This window comes from Eublepharis macularius, chromosome 17 (assembly GCF_028583425.1).
Source record: "Eublepharis macularius isolate TG4126 chromosome 17, MPM_Emac_v1.0, whole genome shotgun sequence".
Classification (NCBI taxonomy): Eukaryota; Metazoa; Chordata; class Lepidosauria; order Squamata; family Eublepharidae; genus Eublepharis; species Eublepharis macularius.
This window is the reverse complement of record NC_072806.1, coordinates 30348059-30366858: the sequence shown is the minus strand read 5'-3', so window position 1 is coordinate 30366858 and position 18800 is coordinate 30348059. Positions and strand designations below refer to the sequence as shown.

The following is an 18800-nucleotide window of genomic DNA, read 5'->3' as shown; positions in this document are numbered from 1 at the left end:
TGTTGCAAGATCTCTCCTGGAAACAGAATTCCCTGGTGTGAGAAGGCCAAAGAGAAGAGATTGCTTGTGTCTTTGTCCTGTTCTCCCAGCACTGTCCTCTCACGCTAAAATGGCCTGTGGGGGGCACGCCTTGCTCCACTGGGGAAACCTACATGTACCTTATTTATTTATTTGATTAGATTTTTAGTCCGCCCTCCCCGCCAGGCGGGCTCAGGAGCCCCAACAAGCAAATAGTGCCTCCAGGGCTGTTTTAAGTCAGGAAAATGGTCCAAGGGGAAGGTATATGTACCCTCTCCCTGCATTCCATTGTCCTGATTGAAATTTGGCAGGACGCATGCCTAGGAATTTACTTCTCCCTGGAGAACTCACTACCCACCTCCGAATGAAAGTCCTTGTGGTAGCCTTGGACCAATCCAAGGACTTTATAAAGTCTAGCAGATTGCAAAAAGTTCATCAGAGTTTAAAGATAACGTCCACCCCCTCCCCAGCTCAATGACAGGCAGATTTCTGTTGAGTGTAATGAAAACAAGGACAGTAGATGCTAGCAAGTGAAAGACTCCGGAGAGTAGCTGACAGGCTCCGAGGCAGATTTGGGAAGTGGCCGAGAGAAGAGGCAGCCGTTGGTGGGAAGTAGCTAATTAGACAGAGGTCGAATCCACATTCACCCATTACCCGCATGTTTATCAGATATCTTCCATTTGCCTCCAATCCGCGATTTTTTCCTCTTCGTTCACATTCCTGCTTCCAATCCATCTTTCTCGCGCGTCCCTCCGGTCACACGGCCGCTCGAAAACCGCTTTTTGTGGCGGGACCTTTTTCCCCGCCCATTTTTTAAATTTTTTTTAGCGCACTTTTCCGTTATTTCGATTTTGCCTTATAAAGAAACATCATTGAAGATAATGATGCCTCTCTTTCCCCCACTGACAGCACTGATGGCTCTCTCCTGTTTCTTTTTTGGAAATTTGGAAGCATGTGGGAAGCTTTCCTGGGCATTTCCTATTCAGGACAGTTCAGTGTCTGAATTTTACTGAAGTTTCACTTCCTTGGAGTGTCATTATTTCAATATTTTGTAATTTCGATATTAAAGTAATATAAAATAAAAAAAATAAAAAACAGTTAAAAAGGAAGTTTCGCGAGTCCGTTCTGAGGATGGATTCACCCCAAAATGATTTTTCAAACTACCAGATTTGATTCAGAAACAGCATAATCAATAAATCCAATGCTATAAAGTCAAAACCAGTCTTTTGCAGACTACGGAGCACTTGCAAGTTAAATCAGCCAATAGGAACTCTCAGAACGGCCGGAGAGACAGGAAGGGGGGTGGTTTTTTTAAAAAAACGCATAAATTGTGCATTGGCCCGTTCATGGCTACTGTGAAACTCCCGTTGAAAACCTGTGACCACATATTTGGGAGAAATGCGAATGAAATGCGTCTGTTTAATGTGGTAATGTGACCGGCACTTGGGATTGTGTGGGGAATGCGGGGAACATGCGACTTAGAATGAGTAATGTGGATTCGACCAGAGTAAAAACTCATGGCAGAAGTCAATCCACAATTTACACATATACCAAATGAATATTATTCAAAGTGCTCATGTGCTTCAAATTATCATATCAATTCATACCCAACTCATACAGTTTCAAGAATATTTCAAATGCCCAAACATAGGGGCTGTACATTCATAAACATAATAGAAAGGAACAAATCCGAGATGAACATCAAGGTCCGAGAGTTTAGTCTCTTTCATATAAAGCGAAAATAGTGCTGTATCTTCTTTCTCTGTGAAGTGGTGGAAGAGAGGAAAGATGAAACAAAACTCCACGCCCTATCTGGGGCCGGCTCACAAGCTCAGATTTCGTAGAATCACTTCCTCAGGGGCCTCACCATCCGCTGTAAACATTAATAAGGCACAAACAGATCTGGTAACCCGGACAAAGGCGGCAGTTCATTCTCTCTGGCATGCAAAATATTCTTGAAACTGTGTATGAGTTGGGTATGAATTGATATAATTTGAAGCACACGAGCACTTTGAATAATGTTCATTTGGTATATGTGTAAATTGTGGATTGATTTCTCCCGTGAGTTTTTACTCTGTCTAATTAGCGGCTTGTGGTAGGAGAAGCCATTGTTGCGTTGGTGGGAAGTAAGCTGAAGCGCCTTTGGGACTGCAAGATCTGCCTCTGGGAATCGGATGTGAAGTAGCAGGCCCTACTGTCCTGTAGGAATGCTTCTGTGCCTCCACGTGTGCCCTATCTGTACATTTGTAAAAATAAAGCAAAATACTACAAATTCTCTGCAAGACACCAGCGCTGTCTTCCTTCCAAGGGGACCAATCCAGCTCAGCGCAAGGTCCTAGAACTCCTTACTGCTCAGAAAAGCAAGGTGAGCAACGACACTGTGCTTTCTGTCCAGTACTGACTCCTGCACATTTCTCTACTAGGAGCTGCAGGTTGAATTTGGGTAGCTACCCCCACAGAGGCCTTGGGAAACTCAATTCAGTAGGCAAGCTTAGCTTCTGTTACTAAGGAATTAACAGTCACATTCCAGAGAGGTGGCTGTAATTTATCAGTTTGACAACAAAATCCGGGACGGTTACATTTACTGTGGGGAAAAAAGCTCTGGTCAAGGAAAATTAATACATTTTGCTGTCTCTCTCTTATAGCCTTCTTTGGAGACCTACTCTGTTGGAAGGTAAGAGGCTATTATATATTGGTTTGTTGTTACATATCAGAAAACCTACATATCACCAAAACCAGTTTGGTTAAGAGCGCGGACCGGGTTTGATTCCCCACTCCTCCACTTGAAGCCAGCTGGGTGACCTTGGGCTAGTCACAGCTCTCTCTGAGCTCTCTCAGCCCCACCCACCTCACAGGGTGTTTGCTGTTGTGGGGATAATAGTAACATACTTTGTAAACCATTCTGAGTGGGCATTAAGTTGTCCTGAAAGGTGGTATATAAATCAAATGTTATTAATCCCAGGTTGTTTTTTTAAAAAGGTTATCTTGCAGCCCCTTTCTGCTGTGCCTCTTAGGCCCCCCCCCCCACCCTCCAGCTAGGGTCCAAGGAGCATTTCACAGCAGAACAAAGGGATTTTTAGTAGGAACAAGAGAGAAATTCCTTTCAATGTTTTGAAAAACCAAATATGATCTTCTTTGTTGCAGTCTTGTAGCCCCTGCGCCGTCACCACAATCCCAAGTGCCGTCTCACGCCTCACAACTTCATTTTTCCTTAGCAGAAACAGGTGAGTGAAAATGCAGCAGTTTTTATTCAGCAGCCTTTGCTAGTGGCCTGTTTACATGTAACAAAGGGCACCTACCTCTTTATGGCCAGTTTGGCAGATTCGGAGATACAACACAGTTATGCGGGGCATGTCTTGGGGTGTACAAAGGGGTTCTGTTTGTTTTTTGGTGTTGCTGTGGAGACACTTCATTTTGCTTTTTTTGTTGCTGGGGTTTCCGATTCAGTTGCCCGTATATTGTTTGCCCCCATACTGTTGGCATGCAGTTGATACAAAAATAATGCTACAAATGCATGAAGTTTAACAGGAAAAATGGGTGTAAACAGAAAATAGTACAAAAAATAAAGTATCACAGGTTCAATTTGCACAAAAAAGCCAAAACAAAATGGGGACTTCAAAGCTGAAACACATGAGAAATCCAAAAGCATCTCTGGTTGTATGGGAGACTTTCTCTGTCTCCTTCCTGCTATTAAAGGCCAGAAATTCAAGGCCCAAATTGCTGTTAATTACTTTGGCTGAGAGAGACTATAACCCGTTGTTTTGATGCTTTCCTCCAGTTAACAGGCTGGTCACTGATAGTAAGCAGGAATCGCTTCCAGTCCTCCTTTCCTGGAATCTCCCACAAATTGGAAGAAGGTTGCTGGTTCTTTTATTCTACTATCCATTTCCCACAAATTAATAACTTTGGTTTCTGTAAAAAAGCAAGCTAGCAGGGTTTTTGGTAAGCTAACTACTTTTATAAACATTTGCAAAACTGTTTTATTAATAATATCCCACAATTTATCTGTTTTCTTTCACTAAAGCCACAGGGAACTCCACACCAAGAACAAGTGACAGAGAAAATAAAGCTAGGACTCTCACACTTGAACTGCTGAAGCAAATGATGGCGACAGTTAGTGCAAGTAAGAAGTTTTCTGATCTCTGGATACTTGTAGCCTGTGGAACAGATTGCCACCTGATGTTATAAAAACTATTTGATAACAGTATGGTTTTTAAAAAGTGAGACCAACCGAAGGATAATAAAAATTAACAGCCATTAGCCAAGCCGACTGACAGATGAAATTCTGACTTTTTAAAATAAATGAAGATAAAGGCTAAAATGTTTCAGATTTTACATAAGATTATCAAGGAAAGGAACTACGGCAGAGATTTATAAAATGATGAGCACAGAACCGTGTGTGAACAGATACTTCTCATCCCTTTTCATGCTTGAACTCAGGGTCACTCAAGACTGAGACCAGGACAGATAAAAATAAATTTTCACATAAGGCCAAACCATGCAGAGTTCACTGGGCAGCCAACAGCAGCAATAAGAGAGCTTTAGAAAAGGATTAGACCATTTTAAGGAGAGCAAGTTATCTATTTTATATCCTCCATAATTCTCAGCCGAAGACCACTGGGACTGGAAGGTTTGTATGCTCAATCCTACTGGCATACACAGATCAGCCTGGCTTGATGCACGGCTTGTCAAAGCCTTGTTCAGTGTAGTCATAATGAAGATGGCAATCTAGTTTTGTGTGTTTCAGAGGTAGTGAAGAGTAATTCTCTCTTGGAAAATATGAAGCTCCTGGTTCATCTAGCTCTATGTCTCATCTCATAGATACAGGTTCTTTGGGGCCTCGGGCAGAGAAAGGTCTTGTCCAACACCTGCTACACAAAAAAAAACCTTTTAAAACCCACACAAGGACTGAACAATGAACATAGGGTCCATCAATGTTTAAACCATGTTTTGTAGCTGAATTATGTCCTCTTTGTATTTAAACTAGACATATCAATTATATCAGGAGTCAGTAATCCACAACTAAGCTCAGCTAGAATGCCTAGATTTAAACTGATTTAGACAGTACGCAGAGGTGGTTGCAACCTTCTACCCAAGGTGTCTTGTCCTTAGTGTTTCATGGATCAAATGCAGAAGCAAGGGAACAACTGGACGCAGCCACAAGAGAGCATCTTCAGAACTACCATCAAGACCAAACAAATGCAAAAGTATTGTAAAACCTACCCCCACCCCCCTGCCACACCTTTATTTTATGGCACAGACCATCCAGACAGAAATGTAATTATTGTTGGTAGGAAACCTTGCCAAACCTGCTTTCAGTAAATGAAGTAACTCGATAGCTCATCTATCACACAGCAATTTTTCAAAGTTTAAAAGGGCTGAGCAAGGAAATGTCCCTTTTATGCATTCCAAGTTAAAAATTGGTACCCATTGGCCTTTTTCTGAGACCACTGAAGCCTCTTAAAACTGCTCTACCAGAATCTTTGGTTAGGAGGCAAGGCCGGGCCTTTTGCTCATTGTCTCCTCCACCCAGTCTCTCCTGCTCTTTATCGCATTCAGCTTTGCTTCCAGCCCTTCTCCTCTTAAGATGCAAGAATGTTTATTAATGTAACATTGTACAACAGCAACCACTGGAAGACCATTCTGGTCCTTACTGCAGTTTTTTTCCCTTTTACCTCCAGATTGAGATATTTGGTTATGAAATCAGTGAAGAAGAAATAGAGGACATTCCAGAACCCAGAAGAAAACATATGAGAGCGAAATTGGAGGCCATAATCAGAAGAGGAACAGAGGCCCGTTACAAAGCCCAGCTGGTAGCTTGCAAAAGAAATTACCAGAATCTGTGACTTGTGTCAGAAAATTTAAACTGCCAAAGTAGTTTTCACACAGTGAAGCCAATACCTCCAACAAACGGTAACATTCAGAGGGAGAGTTGACGCATCAAGGCTTCTATCAGCAGGGCTCCCCTCCTGGAACTGTTTCTTGGGATAGCTTCACTTATCTGCATCAGAGGGGTGAGCAAAGCTCCCTCCACTGGCTCAGCTGGGCCCCATCTCCTGCACTAGCCATTTCACATAGCTGTGGCTATTACACAAGTTAGTACATACTACTCCCTATTAGGTCACTGAATAAATAAAATCAGTACCATGCACACACCTAAGTACTTTGTGAATCGCATACCTTGCTTTGCATCTCTTTTCTTCAGAGGCGAGTGGCCTCACATACTGGAATCTTCTTTTGGTCCCAGCCTGGCTGCTTCTTAGGCACCAGACAAAAATGTTGATTTTGGTTTTTATCCTGGAGTTTGACTTGTTTTACCCTTATAGTGCTCTTTATTTGGCATGAGTCCATTTAGATTTTAATCCTTTTGTATGATGATTTTTAAAAAAGCTTTATCATTGCGTTTAGTCTCCAATTGTAAGCCACCTGTAGTTTTTATCCAGGCAGCAGTTTTCTTAAAAAACACATCCACATTACTTACTGCCAAACAAGTACATTGTCAGAAGTATGCTGGGTTCTGTATTTCCTGGTAAAGGTATTGCCCTCCCCCATTTAGGGAGATCAACTATTAGGAAGTGACACCAACCACCTCTGATGAAGAGTCTACAGTAAGTAGCCACAGCTGGTTTACACAGCTACTATGCAAATTCATATTAACAAGCCACAAACGAAGAATTAATTTTAAAAAATTCAAGAGTGAAGAGGATTGTCAACCTGCTAAGAACTGGTCTGATTTAGTTTTGACAAATGATGGAGGGGGGGGAGTATTGTGGAGGGAAAAAGCAATCTTGGTTAGGTTTAAAAAATATGAACAAGTGCAACCAAATGCCTGAGAACCAACAGCCTTGCTTGAGGGACAAAATCCTCCCTCCAAATTTGAGGAAGTAGATTATATTTAGTCTTCTAGAACAGCCACAAAATATTTAATGCAATAGCAAAACTCAAGTGGTAGAGTCCCCTCCCCCCATTAAAGTAGCAGCTGTAGAGAAAAATACCTGACATTTAGAATTGACAAGTACCAGTGAGGGAACTTCCCTGGGTTTTTGTAAACTTCGTTTTTGGGGGGAACGGGGAGTTCCCCCCACAAACCTGGATGTTCCAGATTTGTAGAAAGATCTCTCTATACATTACCTTAATTTGCAGTTACCTATCTATATTGGCTATGTCCCAAATTAGGTGTTCTAAACAGTCAAGAGGGCTTGTTGTCCTTTAAAAGAACAAAGACCCCACTATGCCAAGTACACCAATGCCCTCCCCCTTGATGTTACTTTGCCAGATTTGACCAGTTAGAAAAAGATCAATACCCATTATATCCAATTGCTGAGCCGAGGCTTTTGAATTTCCAATTTGAGATCTTCTCTGTAACTAATTTTAATAACCATTAGCCTGCCATGCAGGTATCAAAACATTTATTATAACTATTTAAAAGCTTTAGTATTTTACTGTGTAGAATCATCTAAACTAGATTTTTTAGCACAGAAACTCTTAACTAGGAGCCATGCAGCTTTCCCAGAGAAGGTAGCCACTTTTCCTCACTTGCAACAGCTTTTGGCAGCCAGCAGCATTGTTTTACACTGTTCATGCAACCCCAGGGTTAAAGCCCTGCATCCCAGACCCCTCCCAACATGCAGCAATTAAGAACTAAAAAATGGGAAACCCGTTCTGAAGCAAATTCAAATTACTCCAAAAATGTATTGTGAGCTTACAGAAAAAATGGGGGGTTCCACTAAAAACAAAGACACAGTTGGATGTCCTGTAGATAGTGCCACTTACGATCAAAACAGGCACATTTCACAACCCATTTCTTTGCCCTTGTCTGCGTGTAACCTAAACAAAGTTGGCAGGCCTGAAGTGCTGTTCATGTGTCCCAATTACTTATTTATGGCTTGAGGGTAATTCAGTTATAACAGCTAGGGGTGCTAGTGGAACACCTGTGTGTTAGAATATAGCATCATGCAATTTCAACTTACAACCCAAATCCTGCTTGGGAGAACTTAAAGACTATAAATAAAATCCTAAAAAACAATGCTTTCTGGATTTTGTTCAAACTTTCAGATAATAAAAGCTAACCGTGTCCCAACCCAACTTGACTTCTGTCCAATTCAGCATTAAGTCCACTTTAACTGGAAGCACTACACCTGAAAAATTAAACTACAGCTTTTAGCAGTTAATTATTTCAGTATCTGAAAAGACCTTTCCATTAATAATATTACACCTACATACTAGTGGCTTTTAAAAAAAAGAGAACCCAGAAACAAGCCAGAGATTCCGCGCCCCCCCCCTCCCCCCAGATTGCCATTTCAACTTTGTGCCTCCTTCCCACATTTGTGGTCAGGAAACACATGCCTGATCATGATCCTTTTAACTGGGTAATTCTAGGTAAGAATACATCTAATGATTAACATGAAACCTGGACAACAACAAAGTCTCAGGCACAAAGTGAATTAAGACAGCTACCACTGTCAGAAATCTAGGTTACATAGCTCTTTATTCACCACGACAATCAACCAATGTGCAACAAAAAACTTTATTAGCTTTTACACAAACAGTCCAGCAGTTACTAAACTTGCATATACCATACAATATTAAAACTGACTGCTACGGTGCAAACACAATTAACAGCCCCCTCTAAGACGCAGCACAAGATGGAGGGTGGACTCCTTCTGGATATTGTAGTCGGACAGGGTGCGGCCATCTTCCAGCTGCTTGCCAGCAAAGATCAGCCTCTGCTGGTCAGGGGGGATGCCCTCTTTGTCCTGGATCTTGGCCTTCACGTTTTCAATGGTGTCACTGGGCTCCACCTCCAGGGTAATGGTCTTGCCAGTCAGGGTCTTCACAAAGATCTGCATGCCCCCCCTCAGGCGCAGCACAAGATGGAGGGTGGACTCCTTCTGGATATTGTAGTCGGACAGGGTGCGGCCATCTTCCAGCTGCTTGCCGGCAAAGATCAGCCTCTGCTGGTCAGGGGGGATGCCCTCTTTGTCCTGGATCTTAGCCTTCACGTTTTCAATGGTGTCACTGGGCTCCACCTCCAGGGTAATGGTCTTGCCAGTCAGGGTCTTCACAAAGATCTGCATGCCCCCCCTCAGGCGCAGCACAAGATGGAGGGTGGACTCCTTCTGGATATTGTAGTCGGACAGGGTGCGGCCATCTTCCAGCTGCTTGCCGGCAAAGATCAGCCTCTGCTGGTCAGGGGGGATGCCCTCTTTGTCCTGGATCTTGGCTTTCACGTTTTCAATGGTGTCACTGGGCTCCACCTCCAGGGTAATGGTCTTGCCAGTCAGGGTCTTCACAAAGATCTGCATGCCCCCCCTCAGGCGCAGCACAAGATGGAGGGTGGACTCCTTCTGGATATTGTAGTCGGACAGGGTGCGGCCATCTTCCAGCTGCTTGCCGGCAAAGATCAGCCTCTGCTGGTCAGGGGGGATGCCCTCTTTGTCCTGGATCTTAGCCTTCACGTTTTCAATGGTGTCACTGGGCTCCACCTCCAGGGTAATGGTCTTGCCAGTCAGGGTCTTCACAAAGATCTGCATGCCCCCCCTCAGGCGCAGCACAAGATGGAGGGTGGACTCCTTCTGGATATTGTAGTCGGACAGGGTGCGGCCATCTTCCAGCTGCTTGCCGGCAAAGATCAGCCTCTGCTGGTCAGGGGGGATGCCCTCTTTGTCCTGGATCTTGGCTTTCACGTTTTCAATGGTGTCACTGGGCTCCACCTCCAGGGTAATGGTCTTGCCAGTCAGGGTCTTCACAAAGATCTGCATGCCTCCCCTCAGGCGCAGCACAAGATGGAGGGTGGACTCCTTCTGGATATTGTAGTCGGACAGGGTGCGGCCATCTTCCAGCTGCTTGCCGGCAAAGATCAGCCTCTGCTGGTCAGGGGGGATGCCCTCTTTGTCCTGGATCTTGGCCTTCACGTTTTCAATGGTGTCACTGGGCTCCACCTCCAGGGTAATGGTCTTGCCAGTCAGGGTCTTCACAAAGATCTGCATGCCTCCCCTCAGGCGCAGCACAAGATGGAGGGTGGACTCCTTCTGGATATTGTAGTCGGACAGGGTGCGGCCATCTTCCAGCTGCTTGCCGGCAAAGATCAGCCTCTGCTGGTCAGGGGGGATGCCCTCTTTGTCCTGGATCTTGGCCTTCACGTTTTCAATGGTGTCACTGGGCTCCACCTCCAGGGTAATGGTCTTGCCAGTCAGGGTCTTCACAAAGATCTGCATGCCCCCCCTCAGGCGCAGCACAAGATGGAGGGTGGACTCCTTCTGGATATTGTAGTCGGACAGGGTGCGGCCATCTTCCAGCTGCTTGCCGGCAAAGATCAGCCTCTGCTGGTCAGGGGGGATGCCCTCTTTGTCCTGGATCTTGGCCTTCACGTTTTCAATGGTGTCACTGGGCTCCACCTCCAGGGTAATGGTCTTGCCAGTCAGGGTCTTCACAAAGATCTGCATGCCCCCCCTCAGGCGCAGCACAAGATGGAGGGTGGACTCCTTCTGGATATTGTAGTCGGACAGGGTGCGGCCATCTTCCAGCTGCTTGCCGGCAAAGATCAGCCTCTGCTGGTCAGGGGGGATGCCCTCTTTGTCCTGGATCTTGGCCTTCACGTTTTCAATGGTGTCACTGGGCTCCACCTCCAGGGTAATGGTCTTGCCAGTCAGGGTCTTCACAAAAATCTGCATTTTGAGCTGCAATGACACAGGAACATCAGTATCTGCGGCTTAATTGCCCCACCCTCCTATTTCAACGCAGACAGTATCCGGTGCTGATTAACACCCACAGGAATTTGCAATTACACCACACCAGTACTAGCAAGCCTTCACAACGCTCATTTAAGGATAGCGTTCCCTCTTTACTACAGTAAAGAGGCTTGCGAGAGAGGAAAAAACCACCACATCACGGGGGTTGTAGCACGTTTTTGTCCAGCAGCACCTACACACGGTAGGAGCAGTAGAATAGTCTCCTTCACCCCGAAAAGCAGACAATACTTTGCCCCACCTCAAAGATCACTTTATTACCTCGTTGGCCCCACCCAACCCATAAAATTAGCCCAAGCACCCCCCCTCCATTTTAACAGCGCAATCCTGAACGCCTTCTAGATGGCGGAAAGACAAAGGGTCACGCGACAAAACTGTGAGAGGGAAGGGAAGATATATGACAAAAAATCAGAATGAGCGGCTGTGGGAGGAAAACGGGCGTTCAGGTCCCCTTTGAAAACTCCGTCAGGCTGAGGAAAAGCTACAACTTATGGGGTTTCTAGTTGCGCGAAATAGCTCCTTTTTTCGCGGCCGTTTTTACCTCGAGGGGGGCGCCAAAAGCCCCCTGGTCCCCTCAACCGCACCCGCCACGAAAACGCCCCATCGCCTCAGTGGGACGCCCAGTTGTGTCCCGTCCCCACCCCCCGCGGTTACCTCGCCACAAAGCGCGCCAAGTGACACGACGCCAAGGCAACCGTCGTTAAAAACCCTCGTCCTGAACTACGCCAGGCGAGGAGACCTTTGGTAACTCGACGCCCTCCATTTCCCCTCCATACTCACCTCTTCCTTAGGATCGCCGCGACTTGACTGTGTAAGGCGAAAACTCCCTGCGCACTACCTCTTGCAGGCGCGTCAACTATGTCTGCCCGGCAACTGTCACAGTTATATATAGTATCTCTTCACTGAACGCCCCGCCCTTTCAAGTGTCCTTCCGCGTAAAAGAAAGTCCGGAGGGTAAACAAGTTAAAAAGCTCCTACCTCTTTTGGAAATGTCTATCTATCTCTATCCCAGAAGACAAAAAAGAAGCTACTTTAATTTTCCGAGCTATGAACCACAAATAAGAAACAGCAAAGGGGGTTGGTGGGCTGAGGAGCGGAAGGATATCTAGCTAGCGGAGAAAAGTCTCTTTCGCGAACGATGCAGTTTTTTCCCCGAAGGAGGGCGGCAGGAGGGATTAAAAACCGTGCTCGGTAGGCATTGGTCGAAGGGAGGAAGAATCTGGTCACTGATTGGCTGTTGGCAAGGAAAGGTCTGGAAGAATCCGGAGGGATAGAAAGACTAGCGAGGCGTAATGGCGATGGATTGCTCGTCGCTGATTGGTGAGGGGTGAGGTCACCGTTGTTGCTAAGGTCCGCCGCGATAAAGGAGCAGACTTTGGGGGAAGAGGAAAGTTTTGCGCATGCGGGGAATGGGAGAAAAGAGGGCCGAGTGAAGGGGGTTGGGTGAGCGGGAAAATAGCGGGGGGGAGTCTTTTGGACGGGGCCTACAGTTTTCCCGCCTGGCTTTCTCGAGCCAAAGCGGAGAAATCGAGCCCCCACCATCAGATATATTTTTTTCTTTATTTTTTTCTTTTAACTCCAGGGAGTTTAGAGTTGGACCTATTGTATTTTTCCTCTTTTGTTCCTATCGACAACCTTGTGCATTGAAAAGTCCATTAGCACCTTTAAGACTAACTAACTTTACTGTAGCATAAGCTTTCGAGAATCACAGTTCTCTTCGTCAGATGCATCTGACGAAGAGAGCTGTGATTCTTGAAAGCTTATGCTACAGTAAAGTTGGTTAGTCTTAAAGGTGCTAATGGACTCTTCTATTTTGCGACTACAGACTAACATGGCTAGCTCCTCTGGATCTTGTGAATTGAATGAGTGAGTGGCTCAAAGTCGCTCAAGGAGCTTCATAGCTGAGGGAGATCAAGATTGGGTAGCTGTGTTAGACTTGTGTAGCAGTAGAAAAGAGCAAGAGTCCAGCAGCACCTATAAAACGCAGCAGCACCTATATAACAACATTTATAGTAGGGGATGAGCTTTTGTGAGCCACAGCTCACTTCTTCAGATACTGCAGTATCTGAAGAAGTCACCTGTAACACACACCTTATCCCTTACCACGAATTTTGTTATTCTTACAGAACCTACAGGCCTCCCCTGTTATAGGTGATACCAAACTCTTGATCTTTTCCACTGGCTGAGGGAGAATTTGAATTCCCAGTCTGACTGTCTAACCACCACCAGTTCTGCACTAGATGGAAGTCCCACCACAGCCTTTGTTTTCTGAAGTGCTAAAACATAATTTTCAAATACTGAATGGTTCACTCAGTTTGATTGTTGCCTGTGCCATTCAAAAATCAAAACTGTTGGGAAGATGAGGGAATGTTCATTTGTACAATAATGGCCACAGCAAGGAGGAGGAAGGTCATTTTCATTAATAGATTGCCTTTCTCACTAAGACACAAGACAGATTATAAGATCTGAAAAACTATCAGATGGTAAAGGCCTCCAAAAAATAATCAAGTACAACTAGGTTTAGGGGTTTACCGGCAGGAAGGCCTGATAGGGATTTTGTTTGGCTACTGGGTCTTTTATATTCATGTACTGTAGAATACCCTCATCTCTGTAAGTATGAGCAAGAGTCCAGTAGCACAACCACAAATGTTGTTAGTCTTATAGGTGCTACTGGACTCTTGCTCTTTTCTACTGCTCTTTTCTACTGCTGCAGACAGGCTAACATGGCTTCCCATCTTGATCTATCGCTGTAAATATGTTTTGGAATAACGTTAAGCGGAGAGGAATCTTTTGATTGCCTTCAGTCTGTTTACAAAAGGGTTGGTGAAATCGGTTAAAAGATAACTAAGCAGTATAAAGTTATCTTGAGTAGATGACTTTCTTAGTCACATGTTGTTGGAACAGTCCCCACCCTTTCCAACAGTTAAAACTTGTGTTCCTGGGGTTTGTTTTTTTAACTTTTTCAAAAAGCGGGTTGGAAAGCTGATAAAGTTACAGTGTTGTATCAGTTATACTGTATGAAATTCAATGGAATGCTTATCAGTTGCAAGATTTTGATAGGAAACTATGCTCAGTGTACAGAACCATTTCCTTCTCAGCACTTAACCAAAATTAATCTACTTTGCATAACATACAACCTTGCTGCCTTTGAACCTAGGTCGCATTCAGTTTTTCTTTTAGAGTTTGGTGGCACATGACAGCCAGTCTTCTGCTATGTAATAGTGTTCCATGGTTTGCTAGCACTTGTAAATATGGAACTTCTGGGAGAAATTAACAAGATGGATACTTCTTTCATGTAAACTTTTATTTACCCTTGGTTACTGCTCATTTCTCCAACCCGTCACATTTTTATCCAGTCTTTGCTCATAGGAGCTCAGGACACCACCCCTGGTCCTCCTTTCCTATGGAATCTTGGCAACAGCCCTGTGAGGTAGGTTAGACTGAGCGAGACCAACTGTAATCTTGGCAGCATCTGTTTTCTGCAGACAGTGGTCCACAGGGTGAAGTGTATTTTTCCACTCCAAAATAGAGCCAGTGTGGTGTATAAGTCATTGGAATGTTAGACCAGAAGAACTGGTTCTCGGGATCAGCTGTGAAGCTCCAGGGTGGCCTTCGGTCAGTCTAACCTAACACACAGAGGTGTGATGAAGATTAAAATGAGCAAGAACTCTGAGCTCCTTGGAAGAAGGGAAGAGTAAAAATGTGACAGATAATAAAATTAATCATGGCTTTTTAGTAATGGATCACATTACATATCAATATTTGCATTTTATTTTTCTGCATGTGTTTGTTGTACTGTTATGCTGTACTGGCTACCAACGTGTCAACAATCAAAATCTAATGCAAATGACAATTGAATGTCAATAGAAAATGTACTTGGAGAGGGTTTCTTGATTCTTAAGTGAGCTGGACTGAAGTATATTGGAGACGTGTACAATTATAATCTCCCACTCTTGATATGCACTAATTCGGGGTGGTGCTGTCAGATGAAGCTGGATTCAAACACAATGGGGGGAAGCCATGTTACTTACAAACAGGTCCTGCCCTACGGATAGGGTTCTGTATTAACAACAACAGCAGCAGCAACATTTGATTTATATACCACCCTTTAGGACAACTTAACATCCACTCAGAGCAGTCTACAAAGTATGTTATTATCCTCACAACAATCACCCTGTGAGGTGGGAAGGACTGAGAGAGCTCCAGAGAGCTGTAACTGACCCAAGGTCACCCAGCCGGCTTCAAGTGGAGCAGTGGGGAATCAAACCCAGTTCTCCAGATTAGAGTCCCATCGCTCTTCACCACTACACCAAACTGGCTCTACCTAATATGATAAAATTGGGGGTGGAGTTTACCATATTTGGAGTATGATATTTTTACAAAGTCTACTCAGAATTGTGCTCAGGTCTATTCAGAGGGGCATACTCCCAGGAAAGTGTTTTTAGGATGGCGCTATTGGTATCTGAGATTCTCTGTTTTAGCCTCCAGAATATCTTGGGTTGTCCCTGCACACAAAAATTAAAAATAGAAATGTAACTGTTTCCAGCTATACCAGTTTTAATAGGTACTGGGCTTGTTTTTCGAACTGCCTGTGCCGACTGCTGTGGTGAACTTGATTTGTACCTAATGACAGGTTTGTTATTTTATTTTATTTTAGTTACATTATTTATAATCTGCCTTTCTCACTGGGATTCAAGGCAGGTTCAGCAGCAAAGGTCAATACAGTCAACAGGATGGGACATCCAATAAATAATGCAATAGGATTTGGATTGCAGAAATCTGTAACAAATCAAAAATCTGAAAAAGAGCTGAAACAATGCATAAGAATGAACATGATGTGTTAAACAATGCAAAAATTACTTCATAAGGTTATAGGAACAGACAGTATGATCTGTACACAGTAATATAGGCTGAATCCACACTTACCAGCACAGCGCTAAACAGGTGGAGTGAGAGCGTCTTTCTGGTGCGTTTTATGATGTCATTGCCCCATGATGCCACTCTCGTGGTGTGACGACGTCATAAAACGCGCCAGAAAGACGCTCTCACTCCGCCTGTTTAGCGCTGTGCCGGTAAGTGTGGGTTTGCCCATAGTCTACAGTCTCTAAACCTTTACCCAAGAATCTTTTGTTATAGTACAGCACTGCTTATATTAAAAAGCCCTCTTGAATAGTTCAATTTTGCATAGTTTAAAGAAAGCCTGGAGCCTTCCTAACCTTATCAGGCAGGCCGTTCCATAAGGTCGGGGGCACAACAGAGAATATACACATACAGGCAGTTGTTCATTTTGTCCATTTGCAGGGTGGCACCTGCAGAAGGCCATGCTCAGATGAGTGAAGCTGTTGTGGTAGGGCATAGGGGGAGAGGCAGTCTTGTAGATGTGAGGAACCAAGGCCATATCAAGGGCTTTGTATGTGATAACCAATACCTTAAATTGAGCCTGGTAACTGATGGGCAGGAAGGCAGCATGGTATAGCCTGATCTCGTCAGATCACAGAAGCTAAGCAGGGTCGGCACTTGGATGGGAGACCACCAACAAGGGCTCAGCAGAGGAAGGCAGTGGCAAACCACCTCTGCTTCTCACTCGCCTTGAAGGCCTTCTTGCTGGGGCTGCCCTAAGTTGGGTGCAACCAGAGGGCACTTTACACAGACACGACGAATGGGCAGTCAGGGAGTGACTGCAGACTGGATTAATATGCATGCTCTGTCTAGGTCCTGATAATAGCCAAGCTGTGGTGTTCTGCACCAGCAGGAGTCTCCAAGTTGTCTTTGAGGGATATCTATGTAGAGTGCATTTTGGTAGCCCAGTCTCAATTATACTGTGGCATGGCTCCAGGCGGCCAAATCAGCCGAATCAAAGAAGGGTTAATCTTCCGGGCTAGATTGAGTTGAAAGAAAGCCATTTTTTGCAGCTGCATTAACTTGGTTCTCCAGCAGGAATGCCGAATCCAGAAGAACCCCAAGGTTTTTAACTGAGTCAACGGAGGGGGGGTCAGATGAATACCATCAAAAGTGGGGTACAATGTCCTTCAAGACAGGCATCTTCCCAACCAGCATGACTTCTGGCTTTCCAGGATTTAGTTTCAATTTGTTCACTCTTAGCCATTTAACTACAGCTGTCAGGCAGTGCTGCAAGACCTCTACACACATCACCAGGAGATTTGGATAAGGATATACAGAGCTGGGTATTGTCAGCAAACTGATGTCAGCCAATCTCCAAACTACAAATTGTTTGTTCTAAGGGCTTTACATTAAAGACTGAAAAGGATGGGGGATAGTACTGTGTCCTGTGGAACCTCACAGGATAGGTCCCACGCTAATAACTGGTCTCCAATGAGAGCTCTTTGAGTCTGGTCTATGAACAGAGCAGAAGTTGATGAAAGTTAGCCTTGTAGATAGTTTCAAAGTGCTCCACATTTCATGCTCCCACCACAGTCTCAACAGAGAATGTATTTGAAATCCCAAGAAATAGAAAAATGGCCTCCAATTGCAGTTGCAGAAGTTAAATCTTTAATTTTCCAAATGAAATCTGGTAAAGCTCCAAAATCTGACCTGGTTCCCGTGGAGTTATTTAAAGTAGGTGCTGATTGGTGGGCCGATATATTGGCTCCTGTTTTTATGCAGATTAATGAGACAGGTATTATGCCTACCTCTTGCCAACATGCAATAATAGTTCCTATTTATAAAAATGGTGATCCAACAGAACCATGTAACTATTGCCCCTACAAATGATATGCTTCCCTGCTTTATAAGAAACTCTTGTCACGGATACAGGATGAAGCTATCCTGGGACAAGAACAAGCTGGATTCCATAGAGGATTTAGTGCAGTTTATCATCGTCATATTCCACCATTTATCATATATAAATATATTTGAAATGCTAACATCCCCCAGAGCATTCAGGAATCTGATAGTATCTATGAGCCTCCATAGGGGGACCATTTTAACTGGGCCCTCTTTCCAGTGGGGTGTTGGGTTAGGGTTAGGGTTGCCAACTCCAGGCAGGGAAAGACCTGGAGATTTTGAGGGTGGAGCTTAGGGAGGGTGGGGTTTGTGGAGCGGCTGCAGCTCAGCAGGTTATAATCCTATAGAGTCCATATAGGCCAAATCTCCAGCCCCCAAACCAAACCTTGTTACTGATTGTATCTCGTCCGAGTGAAACAAATGCCATTCATTTTCCTCTGGGACAGGATCTGCTCCTAAGTACTTCTTTTTGAAACTGTTGCATTAGCAGTGACGAAACTGTGCTGGAAACACAGGCTTTCCTCTTGTGCTCCCCCCCCCACCGCTTTGTCTGCCAATATTTGTAAAGGACAATTAATTTCTTCCATTTTAAGACTGCAACAAGGTGCAGACAAGAGAGAAACGAGGTTTAAACTTAGAACCATGTCATTGCTCAAAACCAGTTTTGTTTTCTTTGAAACAAATTTTGAACACCTAACCAGAGGACTGAAAGCTTGCATATTGTTTTGTCGATGTTGGTGGGTCCTTGTGAAAGCATTGTTTTTCTGATCCTGTGAATTTTGACCTATTTATGTTGCATCACGTGTTGAGATTGTAGATTTTACTGATTTGTGGGGAAGCTCTGGAACGTACAGAGATAACTCTGGAATGCTATTAAAATGTATCTCATCCTTCCTGCTTTTCCTGAGAATCCCAGATGACTAAATGCTCCACAAGCAGCTCGTGACTGTAACACATCCGTAATTGCAAAGTGAGGGAGGGCAGATCTTGTGATCAGCGTGATGGTATTTATGCTCCAGCATTTCTCAGAAGCAACGAGAGAGTAATGAGGTTGTAAATAAAAGACACTGGGCAGTACTACAGAAGAATCTGTATTCTACAAAGAGAGTTCCATGTTTTCACAAGAAATGTCCTGCACACAGATTTGTACATGATCCTTTTTGTTTTCCATTTTTGGCAACCTGGTTTTTATAAAGGGAATGAGTACATGTCTCCCATTTTAAAAAAAAACAGTGTAGTAAACAGGGCTTGTTTGTTTTTGCTTCAATCACTTTGGCCAGATTTACAAGG

General features: G+C 44.3%; 2 protein-coding genes across 3 annotated transcripts in view; one reads left to right on the top strand and one right to left on the bottom strand.

Moving 5' to 3' along the window:
- Nucleotides 1-8014, top strand: part of LOC129344406 (uncharacterized) — a 34615-nt gene extending 26601 nt beyond the window's left edge. The window contains exons 15-19 of one of the 2 annotated variants that reach the window (XM_055001016.1): nucleotides 2664-2692; nucleotides 3163-3242; nucleotides 4043-4141; nucleotides 5131-5225; nucleotides 5700-8014. In XM_055001016.1, coding sequence (XP_054856991.1) covers nucleotides 2664-2692; nucleotides 3163-3242; nucleotides 4043-4141; nucleotides 5131-5225; nucleotides 5700-5864 — 468 coding nt within the window. In that variant the 3' untranslated portion in view covers nucleotides 5865-8014. The remainder of the gene's footprint in view (nucleotides 1-2663; nucleotides 2693-3162; nucleotides 3243-4042; nucleotides 4142-5130; nucleotides 5226-5699) is intronic. The other variant, XM_055001017.1, reaches the window with a different exon arrangement.
- Nucleotides 8015-8526: 512 nt separating this feature from the next.
- On the bottom strand, nucleotides 8527-11631 carry UBB (ubiquitin B). Its single transcript, XM_055001071.1, has 2 exons — nucleotides 11547-11631; nucleotides 8527-10697 (listed from the first exon to the last, which is right to left on the bottom strand). Exon 2 carries the CDS (start codon nucleotides 10689-10691, stop codon nucleotides 8634-8636), a length of 2058 nt encoding a protein of 685 aa, XP_054857046.1. The 5' UTR covers nucleotides 10692-10697; nucleotides 11547-11631; the 3' UTR covers nucleotides 8527-8633.
- Between the last annotated feature and the right edge of the window lie 7169 nt (nucleotides 11632-18800).